Source organism: Acinonyx jubatus, chromosome C1 (assembly GCF_027475565.1).
Source record: "Acinonyx jubatus isolate Ajub_Pintada_27869175 chromosome C1, VMU_Ajub_asm_v1.0, whole genome shotgun sequence".
NCBI classification, from domain to species: Eukaryota; Metazoa; Chordata; class Mammalia; order Carnivora; family Felidae; genus Acinonyx; species Acinonyx jubatus.
In genome coordinates, this window is record NC_069381.1 from 155,836,299 (window position 1) to 155,851,970 (window position 15,672).

Consider the following 15,672-nt stretch of genomic DNA (forward strand, 5'->3'; position numbering starts at 1 on the left):
ATCCTGAAGGTGGGAAATTCTACAGGTTGTTCAGCAGATAAACTGTTTCGAAGAGAAAGGGATGGTGTGGGATACTTCTAGATTAAGACACATTTAAAAGGTTGTGGGGAGGCAAATTATGGTGTCTAGAGATGCAAACCTGAGTGATAAAACTGTAAGAGGAAGTGCTTACTATAAAAGCAAGACAGGGATGCCTGGGTGGCTCAGTTGGTTAAGCGTCCAGCTCTTGATCTCAGTTCAGGTCTTGATCTCAGGGTTGTGAGTTCAAGCCCCGTGTTGGGGAGAGAGTGCAGACCGACACAGACATGATATTACGTTGTAAAAATAATGCTTTGGGATGATGGAAATGTTCTGGAATTAAATAGTGGTAATGTTGCACAAACTTGTGAATACTCTAGAAAACCACTGCATTGTATACTTTAAAAGGGTGAATTTTATGGTATATGAATTATATCTCAATGAAAAAAGAATGTTTTTAAAAAAAAGAATGTTTTGTTTATAACAACTCCAGTTATTTAAATAGAAAGATCATCAAACAAAAATATGTAAGAATATATACATAAATAAAACCATTTGGGTAGGGCAGCCAAGAGGAAGGAGAGTACGAGATGTGGTACACTAGAAGTCACATTACGTGTAACAGTAAGTGAAAGGTACATCAGGGTCATTTAATCAAGATTTCCCTGTATTCAAAGTACACAATAACTAGGTTTTCATTTATATCCAAAGAAAACAATTTATAATCCTCCTCAGTCTAACCTTTTTTTAACGTTTTTATTTATTTTTGAAAGAGACAGAGCATGAGTGAGGGAGGGGCAGAGAGAGAGAGAGAGGGAGACACAGAATCTGAAGCAGGCTCCAGGCTCTGAGCTGTCAGCACAGAGCCCCACATGGGGCTCGAACTCACGAACCGTGAGATCATGACCTGAGCCGAAGTTGGACGCTTAACCAACTGAGCCACCCAGGTGCCCCAGTCTAATCATTTTATTCTTAAAGTGCTTACTTTTTTTTTTTTTTTTTTGCTTACTGTTATGTATTGCATTTCACACCATGCAAAGTAATAATATTTTAAACAAGTGCTTCAACTAAACCTAAATCAAATATCAACACACCAAAATCCACGCAGGACACGTTTGGTTTTGCTTTTTTTGTTTGTTTATTTTTGGGAGAAAGAGCGAGCGGGTTGAGGAGGGGCAGAGAGAGAAGGGCACAGGATCCAGAGCAGGCCCTGCGCTTACAGGAGAGAACCCAATATGGGGCTCAAACCCATGAACCACAAGACCATGACCTGATCGGAAGCTGAACGCTCAACCGACTGAGCCACCAGGTGCCCCAGGACACATGTTTTATAGCTATGCTTAAGACTCAAGGCATTCTGGCTACCAACTTATTTTGGGACAGAATGAATTTAGAAGGTCATGAAGTCAGAAGATAGCAAGCTTCAAATGCTAATTACCTGCACTTACACCAAGTAGCCTGAGGATAGTTACAACATGGCTTTCTGCTGAGCACACTTGGAAGAAGGGGTAGGGATTACGTCCCATAGTAGGTCCCTAGTTACTATTTTATTAAATAAATGTGTTGTAAGGCAAGAGAAAATCATTATTCCCCCAGCATGTATACGATCAGACCAGGTCAAGTTTGGTCCACTTTCTGGGGTGCCCGGGTGGCTCAGTCGGTTGAGTGTCTGACTTCGGCTCAGGTCAAGATCTCGTGGTTTGTGAGTTAGAGCCCCACATCAGGCCCTCTGCTGTCCACACAGAGCCCGCTCCAGATCATCTGTCCCACACCCCCTCTCTCTCTGCTCCTTCCCCACTTGCACTCTCTCTCAAAAACAAACATTTGAAAAAAAAAAAAGATTGGTCACTTTCCCCCTCAGCTACCACTCCATTTCTTTACTTCCATTTATTTATTAAAAAAAAAAAAAAAAAAAAAAAAAAAAAATCCTGTCTCCTCCTGCTTTCTATTAAACCAGTCAGCCTTTTACACCTAGCACTTCACCAAAACTACTCTTTTCAAGGTTACCAATGATTTTCATGTTGCTAAATTCAACAGTCATTTCCCAGTTCTCATTTTACCTGATGGCAGCATCTGATACAACTGCTCACCTCTCCCTCCTTGAAATGCTTTCTCTACTTGGCTTCTAGGAAGTGTTAGTACCTATGACTTTCCCTCCTACCTCGCTGGCCACCTGTGGCAGATACACAATATGCACTGCTGTATTCCCAGCACCTAAAACAGTTACTGACACTTAGTAGGCCCTCAAAGAATGAACTGTAAACGATTCAAGTTTCTTCAAAGCTACAAGTCTTTTATATTAAGAATTTTATACAATTTCCCAACCAGATAGTAGAGAAAGATTAAGTATTGGAGAAAATGAAATGTCTGTTTAATAGGTATTCAATTGACCTTGAAATCAGTCAATTCTGTACTATCATTTTTCAGTTGAGTCAGGCCCCTTAATTAAAATAAGTTCAAATGTGACACACCAGCATCACGAATTTTAATTTAAAACTACAGTCATGATTTGCCTTCGCCAAATATACATTCTCTCAGGTAGTCCATCCGAGCTTCCTCTGTTGACAGTGCCATAGAGTTCCATTCAAAATGAGGGATCTGTAAAATACGCAACGTAGTTTGAATTTAAAGTTTTAAAGCAACAACAAAAAGCATCAGAGAAGACTTGTAAGCACTACTAAGCCAAACTGTAGGAGCCTATTAAATTAGCTCACATAAGCATAAACCATTTTCAGAAGCCAGGTGGGTCCTTCTCCCAGATAAAGCCCAGATACCTCCTGCCTCACGGCTACTTTCACCTTCCTGTTCCTACAATACCAACAGTGGACATTTTTTCCTGTGTACCTTTCCTACATACACACACTAGCCTTTTTCTCTTGTATCTCTACCCATCTCAACAGTGCCTCTCTCTCTTGTAAGATAAATAAATATAAAAACCAACAGATCTTCTACAGATAATAAAATAAATGATTTTTATTTCCTATTCAAAAAACATGGAGAATGTCTGTTTTGGAGATATTTTAATATAACTGTTTTTTTAATATTAAAAAAAGGTAATTCTAGAACTGTCACATTAAAAGGGAACACATACTGGATGGACCTAGAAAGTATAATGCTAAGTTAAATAAGTCAGACAGAGAAAGACAAATACCATTATGACTTCATTCATGTGTGATTAAGAAACAAAACAAATGAACAAAGAAAAAAAGAAACCAAAAAACCAGACTCTTTTTTTTTTTTTTTTTGCGAGAGAGAGAGAGAGGTAGAGAGAGTGAGCACATGCGTGTGCATGCATGCAAGGGAGGGAGGGGCAGAGGGAGAGAGAAAATCTCTGCTGACAGCTCAGAGCCCAACACAGGGCTTTGTCTCACGACCATAAGATCATGACCTGAGCCAAATTAAGAGTCCGACGCTTAACTAATTGAGCCACCCAAGAGTCCCAAACACCAGATTCTTAAATACAGAGAACAAACAGGTAACCACCTGTCAGAGAGGAGATGGGTGGAGGGGAAGGGTGAAATAGATAAAGGGGATTAAGAGGTACAAACTTCTACTTGCAAAATAAATAAATTATGGAGATGAAAAGTAGAGCATAGGGAATTTAGTCTGGAAGACTGCAAAATGTTTGAGGACAGATGATCACTACACTTAATTGTGGTGAGCACTGAGTAATGTATAGAATTGTTGAATCATGTTGTATACCTGAAATGAATATAAAAATGTATGTTAATTATACTCCAATTTTTAAAAAAAGAAAACACATGTACATCTAGTTTTCTGAGTTCTTTAGGGGCAGAATTACATCAGTATTTCATACCTGAATTACACGATACCCCAAAATTTCCAAATGTCGTTTTTTCATAGCAGATTTCCCCTTTAAGTGAGGGATGTTTCTACAAAAAGCTCTTGAATCCAAAAATTCCAAAGCAATCCTACACAAGATTAAAAATATATATATTTACTTCTGAAATCAAAATGAAAAACTAAGTAATTATAAGCGTTTCAGGAACAAAGTTACATCTTCATAAATTAACAAAAACCAAATGAATATATGAGTATGCTAAGTTATTATTCTACTTAAATCGGTAACTAGGGACAAATAAGGCTACTCATTAGAACTTACACCATATTATAGTAAAAATTTCCACGCTTTCTCATTTGTTTCCTTGTCCAACATATATTTATTATGCAACTACCATATGGAAGGCACTGTGAGGGACACAAACATAAAGAGATACAGCTTATAGTCTAACAAAACATGTGATACATATTAAGTAACTGTAATGCAGTGTAGGAAGTGGCTAAGTGCTATGAGATAAGTAGAGATCTATGGGAGCTCCAAAGAAGATACTATTTACTTCCACTGAGGACAATCAGAGGGTTAGCACTTTAGTTAGATTGCTAAGCTTTGGACAGCAAAGGACAGACAGTAAGTCAGAAGACACATGAAAAGCAAAGACACAGGAAAAGATGATATGAGCAGCAGATACTCCTACAATTAATCCTTGTTAACAGAGTTCATTAAGTTATGCCAAATTTAACGTTTAATTAACAAAATCTGAAACTAAGAAATAAGATACCTTTCAGCTCCTGGTGGCAGTGTTGATCCAGTTATTTGGGTATTTGATTCCCAGTGCATTTTTGGTAGTATTCCCAAAGTTATATTATTGCTTCCATATGGAAGAGGTTTTTTTCTTTTATCCAAGATACACTCAAAATCTAAGGAAGTACAGGAATCAACAGTATGAATTAAGTAAATTCCTACAGGTATAGGTTTAAAGACATATTTTATTTACTTAAAAAATTTTTTAACATTTATTTTTGAGAGAGAGACAGAGAGTGAGAAAGAGAGGGGGAGGGAGAGAGAGAGAGAGAGAGCACGAGTGTGAGTGAGGAAAGGGCAGAGAGAGGGAGACAGAGGATCCGAAGCAGGCTCCACGCTGTGAGTGCAGAGCCTGATGCAGGGCTCAAACTCACAAACTGTAAGATCGTGACCTGAGACGAAATCAAGAGTTGGCCACCTAAACGACTGAGCCACTCAGGCGCCCTAAAGATATATTTTAAACATGTATATACATATATAGAGACATACACGTCTATAGACACAAAGAATGATGTACCTCCCTAATTACCCAACTTGTTTTATAAGATCTGGTCCAATGGCACCTGTCTTTGAAAATCAACCAATAAAAATCAACCAACAAGTATTACTAAACTAGATTTAGCATGGAGTTATATTTAGCACTGGTACAGGCCAAATCACATTAAGTTTTATTTTAATCCTCTTAAATCTCCTGGTAACATTTGGAGAAAGCTAAACCCACTCATCTGAAGGAAAGGTTCAAACATGTATCCTGTCTTTCCTGCAGGAACTGTACATGAGAGTAACTAAATAGTCGATATGGGTAAGTTCTTTTTAGACAAAATCCAGCTAATGCAGAAGAAATGATACAGAATATCACTACTTTACCACCCCTAACGAATGATGGAATTAGACAATAATTTTAATGGCTAATAAAATCTGTAGGTGAAAAACTGATAGAACTTTCTAATGGATAAGCTGATGAATCTTTAATATAATATAAATAAGACAACCAGCATAGTGTGTCTTCTGATATGATGCACTAAGAAGTTCATACCACTTATGAAATAGTCTGGGCAAAATAAATAAATGACAGGAATCTAGCCTGAATCTAATCAAGCCCCTAGACCTAAGGACTGGCTTACAGGAAAACAAGGGATGCAGGAGCATGTTGAATGATACAACAGGGTTGCAACTGGAAAAGTCTAGATGGTGAAAAAAATTTTCTTTCAATAAATAAATTGTAAGGGGAAAAGAGAAAAGTAGAACTTAAAAATGTAATGTTTGGATTCCAATTTCAAAACATAAACAGTAAAATAAAACATACAAAAGACAATTGAGACATTCGAACATTGACAAGCTATGTGATATTAAGAAATTATTGGGGCGCCTGGATGGCTCAGTTGGTTAAACGTCCAACTTCATTTGGTCATGGTCCAACCTTCGTTTGGACAGGTCATGATCTCACAGTTCCTGAGTTCCAGCCCTGTGATCCGGCTCTCTGCTGTCAGCACAGAGCCCACTTCGGATCCTGTTCTCTCTCTCTGCCCCGCCCAACCTCTCACGTACGCACTCTGTCAAAAATAAACACATATTTTTTTTAAGTTTACTTACTTATGAGAGAAAGAGAGAGAGAGAGAGAGAGAGAGGAAATGAGCAGAGGACAGGCAGAGAGAGGGACAGGGAGAATCCCAGGCAGGCATTTGCTGTCAGCACAGAGTTTGACCTGGGGGGCTTGATCCCAGGAACCACTGAGCCACCCAGGCTCCCCAAAAATAAACATTTAAAAAATTATTATGAATGGCTATAGGGGTGTTCATGACGGTACTGTGGTTATGCATCTTTTTAGATATACATTTTAAGATGGTATGTCTGATTTGCTTGAAAAGGATCAAGTGAATTTTGATAACTGTTGATGCTGGGTGGAGGTTCATCATGCTATTCTATCTTTGTACTTGTTTTGAAATTTTTTTGTAATAAAAACAATGGTAAAAATATTTAAACCAAGAAAAACAAAACAGGACCAAAATGAAAAAAGAAACAACAAATGAAAAGGAGGAAAGAGTAGGTTTAGTTATCTGCTTTTTATACATAAGGGAAACTGAGGCACTGAAGCAACTTCAAGCTAAGTATCAAACATGAAATATAGTTCTCTCATTGAGGGAACGAATTCTGGAGCTAGAATGCCTAGGTCAAATACTGGCTCAGCCATTTGCCAACTATATAACCTTGGGCACACAATAATGTCTCTGGGCCTCAATTTCCTAATATATGAAATAGAATAATTTATGTATCTAGTAAGGGCATAATAAAGAAGTTTATTATATATAAAGCATTGAAGACAGCATCTAACACGTAAGAAACAATATGTAGTTATATCAATTGCTATTGCTGTTGTTGTATGAAACTGCAGCATTGTTTGACAGCTGCGTGTACCAACAAAATATCCTCAAAAAAATCTAAGGATTAAATAAACATCACATACTCACTCAATGAAATATGTATGAAGTCACTAAAAATAATATATATCTATGGGCACAGAAAAATATTTACAATATGTAAACATAGCTACAACCACTATATAGAATAAGCCCTTTTTTGTTTTAAACAAGTCAGAAAAACACACAGTAAAAGTAAACAATGATTAAACATGGTAATTCTTCTTTTTTGTTATCTGTACTTTCTGGGTTTTTTAAGTATATATTTTGTAATTTTTTTAAAAATGTGTGTCTTGAGGCTCCATAGCTCAGGGGTTAGAGCACTGGTCTCGTAAAAATGTGTGTCTTTTTTGGGGGCGCCGGGGTGGCTCAGTCAGTTGGGCATCCGACTTTAGCTCAGGTCATGATCTCATGGCTGGTGACTTCAAGCCCCATGCCAAACTCAGTGCTGACAGCTCAGAGCCTGGAGCTTGTTTCGGGTTCTGCTTCTCCTCTCTCTCTGCCTGTCCGCCACTCACACTTTGTCTCTCTCTCCTTCAAAAATAAATAAACATTAAAAAAATTTTTTTAATATGGGTTTTTAAAACCCTAAGCAATGCTTCCAATCCACAGTTATTAATCATACTATTATACTGTCTTAATTATGCCATATCCATATACACAAATATTACCAGTTAAACCTTATTTTAATGATTTATATACATTTTCACATAAAAATAAGCCTCTTGACAGCAGGAAGTACAAACATGAGTTGGAAATACAATGGGATATAGTAATCCGGGTTTCAGTACTAATTACATGTTATGCATGATTTGTAATACATGATTTTTTTTTTACTTTTTTCTTTTCTGTATTTTCCAAATGTTTTACATAGATGTGACTCTAATCAGAAAGAAACATTAACAAAAACAATAAAATGCAGTAACAAGAATGAAGAGCCAGTCACAGTGCCTGTCACAAAGCTGGTGCTCAATAATTTTAAATTATGAGATGGACTTACCCACCATTTTCACATTCATACTTTAGTGCATTTCCTTCCTTTAGTGCATTATTTTTACAGGAGTATATTTTAAAATATAGAAATATATAACTTTTTAAATGTTTATTTATTTTGAGAGAGAGAGAGGGAGAAAGGGAGTAAAATGGGGTCAGTGGGGAGGGTGCAGAGAGACAGGGAGAGAATCCCAAGCAGGCTCCTGTCAGTGCAGAGTCCGACGCAGGGCTCAATCTCTCAAACCATCAAGAAAAATCAAGAGTTAGATGCTTAACCGACTGAGCCACTCAGGTGCCCCAAAATACACATATATTTTAAACAGTGCAGATTAACAGGAGTATGCAGACACAGTCCCCAATCTGTGAGTTTTCAACTTTACTATGGTACAAAAGTGATAAGCATTCAATAGAAACCATACTTCAGATTTTTAATTTGGATCCTGCGTGGGCTAACATGCACTACAATAATCTCTTTTGATGCTGGGCAGCAATAGTGAGGACTGACAACTGACACAGTTAGAACCATTCTGTTTTTCACTTTCAGTACAGTATTCAATAAATTATATGAGATATTCAATACCTTACTGTAAAACAGTCTTTGTGATAGATGTTTTTGCCCAACTGTAGGCTAATGTAAGTGTTCTGAGCACATTTTAGGTAAACTAAGCTAAACTGTGATGTTCAGCATGTTACATGTATTAAATGCATTTTTGACTCACAATATTTCCAATGTAAAATGGGTCTCCTGGGATATAACCCCATGGTAAGACAAGGAAGAACTATGTCAATCTTTTAAAACAACCCTGTCACAGGGTGTAGGTCGTCCCCCAATACCTAATACTTCCATTCATTTTTAATAATAGAATTAGCTGAGTACATAACCCGGAATAAAAACCACATTTTCTTAACTTACACATAGCCAAGTGTGGCCATGGGGTATAATTAAAAGCAGTATGTGCAGAGGCGCCTGGGTGGTTCAGTTGGCTAAGCGTCCAACTCTTGATTTCGGCTCAGGTATGGTCTCACAGTTCGTGGGCTAGAGTCCCGCGTCAGACTCCACATGTTGGCAGTATGAACCTTGCTTGGGATTCTCTCTCTCCCTTTCTCTCTGTCCCTCTCCTGCTCATGCTCTCCCTCTCTCTCTCTCTCTCTCTCTGCACCACCCCCCAAACAGTATATGCAACTTCAAGGAACGGTACTTAAGGGACACCCTTCCCTTTCCTTCCTTCTCCCTTCTGCTCAGATTATAGATGTGTTGGCTAAAGTAGAAGGAGTCATTTTGGACCAAAAAGTGGAAGCTACATGTTGAGGTTATAAATTATAATAAAATAGAAGGATCCTGAACTTTAATGTTCACGGAGCTGGCATCCCAGCCTTGGATGCCAGTTACACATACAGGAGAAGGAAATAACTTTAAGTTCCTATTATTTGTGGATTTTTGTCACTCATAGCCAAATATAATCCTAACTAACATAAAACCAAACAACTGAGAATATGTGTTTTGTAGTACAAGATGAGGGTATTAATGACTATTGGGTTCAGCCTTCGGCTGAATACAAAAATCACACACACACACACACACACACACACACACACACACCATCTGATCACCCATTTCTGCTCAGGGACTGGAATCTGTGCAGTTCCTGTTCTCTCTAGTTGTAAGACATGATTTCTAGATCCTTTGTTTCCAGGCCCTATTTGTCATCTCACAAAATGTAACGCTCAAAAGAAGAATACAATACTAAGATATGTCTGAAGGCCAGAATACAGTGAGACTACCAACTTTCTTGTTATTCTTAATAACATAGTTTAAAACAGTATTTGACTTTTGGTAACCATTTACAGTATTAGTTTATATCAAGCTTTTAACACTTCATAACATCCTGTATGTATGCAGAAGTTTTCTAATCCTAAATTTTATAAAGTTTATGTTAATCCTCTTAAAACCTCATCTTTTCCTTTAAGTCCACATTTGAATTTAGCTATTTTTTAAAGTTTATTTATTTATTTTGAGAGAGAGAGAGAGAGCACACAAGTAGGTGAGGAGCAGAGAGAGAGGAAGAGACAGAATCCCAAGCAGGCTCCATGCCATCAGTACAGAGCCCAATGTGGGACTCAAATTCACAAACTGAAAGATCATGACCTGAGCCGAGATCAAGAGTCAGACACCTAAACAACTGAGCCACCCGGGTGCCCTGAATTTAGCTATTAAAAAAAAAAAAATCTTATGTTGCCACCCAATTTATCAGCTGGCCAACCAACTTTATGTCATCCATGATGAAATCAGAATGCCTTCTACAACTAGACCACTGAGAAACAAGGTGAACCAGGTTAGAGTTGATCATACGTACCTATGGAAATCTTCATCCAGGTTGATAATCCAACTTAGTTTTTATGATGAGCTTAAAACAATGAAATTGTTTCAGGGTACTTAGTGGAGAGGAAAAGAACTTTTGAAGATCTAAGAATGTTCAGTGAATCTGAACCTGGGATTTACTTAGAATTTTTTAAAAATATTTTTTAATGTTAATTTACTTTGGGGGGGGTAGAGAGCATGAGTGGGGGAGGGGCAGAGAGAGGGGGAGACACAGAATCCAAAGCAGGGTCCACACTCTGAGCTGTCAGCACAGAGCCCGATGCGGGGCTCGAACTCACAGAACGTGAGATCATGACCTCAGCCGAAGCCAGACACTTAATGGATTGAGCCACCCAGGAGCCCCTGGGTTTTACTTACAATTAGTAAAAGATTAGTAAAAAATTTTTTTTGAAAAACAGCAAAATGCTGACGGTCATCAAAGCTGGACCATGGGAACCTGAGAAATCACTGTACTCTTCTATTTCAGTCTGTTTGGAAATTTCCATTTGATGAGACAATTCTACTTCAATCGGTTCAGTCTTCTGGGGCGCCTGGGTGGCTCAGTTGGTTAAGCGTCCAACTCTTGATTTTGGTTTATGATCTCACAGCTTGTGAGTTCGAGCCCCGCGTGGGGCTCTGTGCCTATAGCGTGCAGCCTGCTTGCGATTCTCCCTCTCTCTCTGCCCCTCCCCTGCTCATACTCTGTTTCTCAAAAATAAATAATAAATAAATTTAAAAAAAAGAAAAACTTTTAAAAATAGATCTACCCTATGACCCAGCAACAGCACTGCTAGGAATTTACTCAAGGGATACAGGAGTGCTGATGCATAGGGGCACTTGTACCCCAACGTTTATAGCAGCACTCTCAACAATAGCCAAGTTATGGAAAGAGCCTAAATGTCCATCAGCTGATGGATAGATAAAGAAATTGTGGTTTGTATACACAATGGAACACTACTTGACAATGAGAAAGAATGAAATCTGGCCTTTGTAGCAACGTGGATGGAACTGGAGAGTGTTATGCTAAGTGAATTAAGTCATACAGAGAAAGACAGATACCATATGTTTTCATTCTTAGGCGGATCCTGAGAAACTTAACAGAAGACCATGGGGGAGGGGAAGGAAAAAAAAAGTTAGAGAGGGAGAGAGCCAAAGCATAAGAGACTCTTAAAAACTGAGAACAAACTGAGGGTTGATGGGAGGTGGGAGGGAGGGGAGGGTGGGTGATGGGCACTGAGGAGGGCACCTGTTGGGATGAGCACTGGGTGTTGTATGGAAACCAATTTTACAATTAATTTCATATTTAAAAAAATAATTATAAAATGAAAAAGTGGTCTTAGAGTGATAAAAATAAATAAATAAGTAAATAAGTAAACAAACTTTTATAAAAAAAAATTAGTTTAGTCTTCTGAAAGTACCTAGTAACCTGCCAAATACTTACCTATTTTATGGTAATAAGGTGTAAGAACCGAGGCTTTTACATAATTGGTTCCTCCTAACACCTCTGCTAACATTTTATTAATCTGCTGTTGTGCTCCATTCATGCTGCCAGTATCTTTATGAAAATAAAAATAATTACTTCACTTAAAATAGGTTAATCCATTTTTTAATAAAAATCATCCCAATTCTGCAAACCAAAAAACAAAGATTAGTATTTTCAACAAGAGCTTCAGTATACCATATGCAATGATATTAAATTCAGAACAATGTAAGTTCTGTATTTTCTACCAAAAGAGGATTAGTGTCCTAAATATTAAGAAATTCTTATAACACAAATCTCACCTACAGAACGGTTCTACTAAATAGGTCATGGCACTCGCAGCAACTCTGGTGTCATGGTTAGGCTTAGCAAGGTACTAACTAAAGTTTACTCTGGAATTAAACTTTGCTGTCTGACCCAAAGAAAACTCAAACCTTTATTATACTGTTGTTGGCAGAAGCGGTCATGAAACCATGGAATCTGATACTCAGGGCACTCCAAGCAGACAGCTCTGTTTAACTCCATAAGACGTAATTGGACCCTCATACTTAAAGATGAACATAAAACTGAAAGCAAAAATAAAATATTAATGGATTTTAACAGGTTTTTCACATTCATTTATTCCCATTATTTGTTAGTACTTTTAGTTTCATATTATAAAATCATCTCATTTGCACACACATGCTTTATATTTTTTAATTATTCAATGGTTTGATTAGGAACAACTCTTATGTCATTTTCACTACTCACAAACATTAGAACTATATTTTTAAAAATACAACCAAAGAATTTTCATTGACCTAATATTTCACATTAGGAACCAATCCTAAAGAAACAAAGATGAGGTCAGTGATTTATATATAACAGTCATTATTTATAATAATGAAGAATTGGAAACAACCTACATGATAACAAATGCTATCACATTCACATCATGGCAGATTATATAGACACTAAAAAAATCATGACATCAAAAAATACTTAATGGCATGCAGAACTGTTCAAAATATAGTTCAATGACCATAGGCAACATACAAAAGTGATATATAAATAATCCAAATTTTGTTTTAAAATACAGATAGATACATAAACACACACATAAGAACAGGAGACAGACAGAAAAAAAAGATACACTCCAAAACATTATTTAAAGTGGTAGTTTCACTTGGCAAAAGATGATGAGTAATATCTTACTTTCATTTTTATACTTTTCTATGTTTTCCAAATTTTCTACAAGCAGGAAATACTTTTATAAACAGGAAAACATATATTAACATTCGAGTGCTTCAGTAGAGGTAGAGTTGAAACCTGGCTAAAAGCACAAGTAATAATTTGATAAAATATAGGTACATACGTTCAAGTTGAGAATCCATTTTGGCTAAGAATTTAATGTTAAAAATAGCCTGCAGCAGATCTTCTGGAAAATATTCAAGTGTGGCCAAAGAGAAACCAAGAAACACTAACATGAGAGGATCCAGTACACCTAAAACAAAATTACCATTAAAAAATTTATAATGTACAACCACTTCACATATACATAAGTACACACTTTATTCAGTTCAAACCAGGTTTTTAAAAAATAATATAAACACAGCCTTTTTTAAATACAAACACAGCCTTGACAAAACTCATCTATACTGTTAATAAGACAGGATAGTGGTGAAGTGCTTACATCTGGGTGGGAATAGAGTAGGAAAGGGGGACAGGAGAGAAGGATACTGAGGTAATACTCTGTTTCTTCACCTGGATCGGATTCCTTGGGTGATTCAATTTGTATAAATTCATACTACATGCTAAGGATATGTAAATGTTCCTGTATTATTATTTCACTTCCATAAAAAGTGTTTCAAATTGCTTTGAAAAGAGAAAGAATTCAAAACAAAAGGTCAATGGTGTATGTAAAAACTGGTCCTAGTCTTTATAAATGGTAACAATATAATATCATTCAGAATGTGTTAGGTATCCCAGTGCCTGGGTGGCTGGGTTGGTTGAGCCACTGACTCTAGATAAACGCTCAGGTCATGATCTTGCAGTCATAAGATCAAGCCTCACATTAGGCTCCTCCCTTTTTCTCTGCCCTGCTCTCTGCCTCTCCTCTGCTCGTGTGTGCACTCTCTCTCTCTCTCTCTCTCTCTCTCTCTCTCTCAAAATACATAAATAAACTTAAAAAAAAGAGAATGTGTTAGGCGTCATTCCAACTTTACATATATATTAACTCACTGAAATCTCACTTCAGTATACGGCAGGAACAATTATTATCTCCTCTTTGTAAATAAGTATACAGAGGCACAGAGAAGTTAAATGACTTGCCTAAAGTCACACAGTTAGCAGCAAGTGGAGGCTAGACTACTATTCTGTGCTGCTGTGTAGGGATCTCAAATATCCAGGCTGAGTGTAGACACATGTGAAGCTCAGATTTCATATAGCAGTTCCTCCCTTTCCTGTCCCCCAACAGCATGACACATGTCCCAGAGTACAAGACTAAGGTTATTTAGCTGATTTGCCTTATCCAAGAGACATTTCTGATGAGAAGGAAGGGGTCCCTATTGACAGCAATATTCTTAGAAAGGACAACAAAGATGTTAAATCTTTTCTTCTGGATTTTTTTGCTGAGTCTATTTAATAAATCAAAATCAAGTCATAAATGAGGTTAATAGTAACCTGTCAAAATTGTATTTATTCAAAATAAAGAAAATTATCACCATTATTTAAAATTTTACTTATAAAGGCTCCCATGAATTTTCCAAACATTCTCTTAGTAAGTCTTAAAAAATCAAAGCTATATTTCTCAACCTTTCTTCTCTTAAACATTTTATTTAAAAAAAAAAAAAGGATATGCTTTCATTTCCTTCTGATGGACACAAGACTGAACAACTGGGAGAGCACACTCTAAGTCTCAGATTCAGGTCTCCTCTTTCTACACATAATTCTGTTACTAAAAAAGGGTGTATATGAATGCCACACGTGCATACGCCCATTCATGACTAAATATATACATATCACAACAGCCCATTTTACTTATCTATTTGCAGACAAAGTAGTATCAGACATAGTTCTCATATCATAGTATCGGTCAATGACAAGAGAAAGGAAAAAAAAACAGAATATCTAGATTATAAGAGACTAAAGAGGTATCATCCTAATGCAATAGGTGGTCCTTGATTAGATCCTGGGTCCAAAATAACCACTCTGAAGAGTATTTGGGGAACCATGGGCTGTGTATTAGATATTAGGGACTACTCATTTTCTTAGATGTGATAACAGTATTATGGTGAAGAGGTCATTATTCTTAGGAGGTATATGCTGAAGCAATTAGGGGTAAAGGGTCACAACACAACATACTGTGAAATGGCTCTGAAAAAAAGTAAGAGAGCAAGAGAAACAATAAAGCAAATATGATAAAATGTTAACAATTACTAAATCTGCCCATTGAGTATATAGGGGCTCTTTGATTCTTTCCATTTTTTCAAGTTTGACATTTTTTCATAATAAAAATGCTTCAAAAATGGGTACAAACTTTTTTTTAGGTCTAGAACTCATGGCTGTTACCCCTTAAATGAAGGATATCTCTTACCACAATGGCAATGGTATCCTCCAACCTACTTACTCAATGTACTGCCAAACAATATACCTACTTAAGTAAGAATTAAGGTGTTGAACGCAAATTCCAAAAAATTCATCACTTTGAGGTGGATCATAGTTCAAGATGCTAAATGGAAGAATAATAGGAAGGATCGCAAAAGGGTGGATCTGTATAAACACAACAAAATGTTACAGTTTAAATAAACCTTCAGTAAAACAA

General features: G+C 36.9%; 1 protein-coding gene across 4 annotated transcripts in view; it reads right to left on the minus strand.

The window, feature by feature from the left end:
* Positions 1-1,924: 1,924 nt before the first annotated feature.
* The window catches only part of FASTKD1 (FAST kinase domains 1), a 47,108-nt gene continuing 33,360 nt past the window's right edge, over positions 1,925-15,672 (minus strand). For all 4 annotated transcript variants that reach the window (XM_027055542.2, XM_015085930.3, XM_015085923.3 and 1 more), the window contains 7 exons: positions 15,506-15,620; positions 13,225-13,353; positions 12,305-12,436; positions 11,832-11,945; positions 4,599-4,737; positions 3,836-3,950; positions 1,925-2,616 (listed from right to left, as the gene is read on the minus strand). In XM_027055542.2, coding sequence (XP_026911343.2) covers positions 2,521-2,616; positions 3,836-3,950; positions 4,599-4,737; positions 11,832-11,945; positions 12,305-12,436; positions 13,225-13,353; positions 15,506-15,620 — 840 coding nt within the window. In that variant the 3' untranslated portion in view covers positions 1,925-2,520. The remainder of the gene's footprint in view (positions 2,617-3,835; positions 3,951-4,598; positions 4,738-11,831; positions 11,946-12,304; positions 12,437-13,224; positions 13,354-15,505; positions 15,621-15,672) is intronic.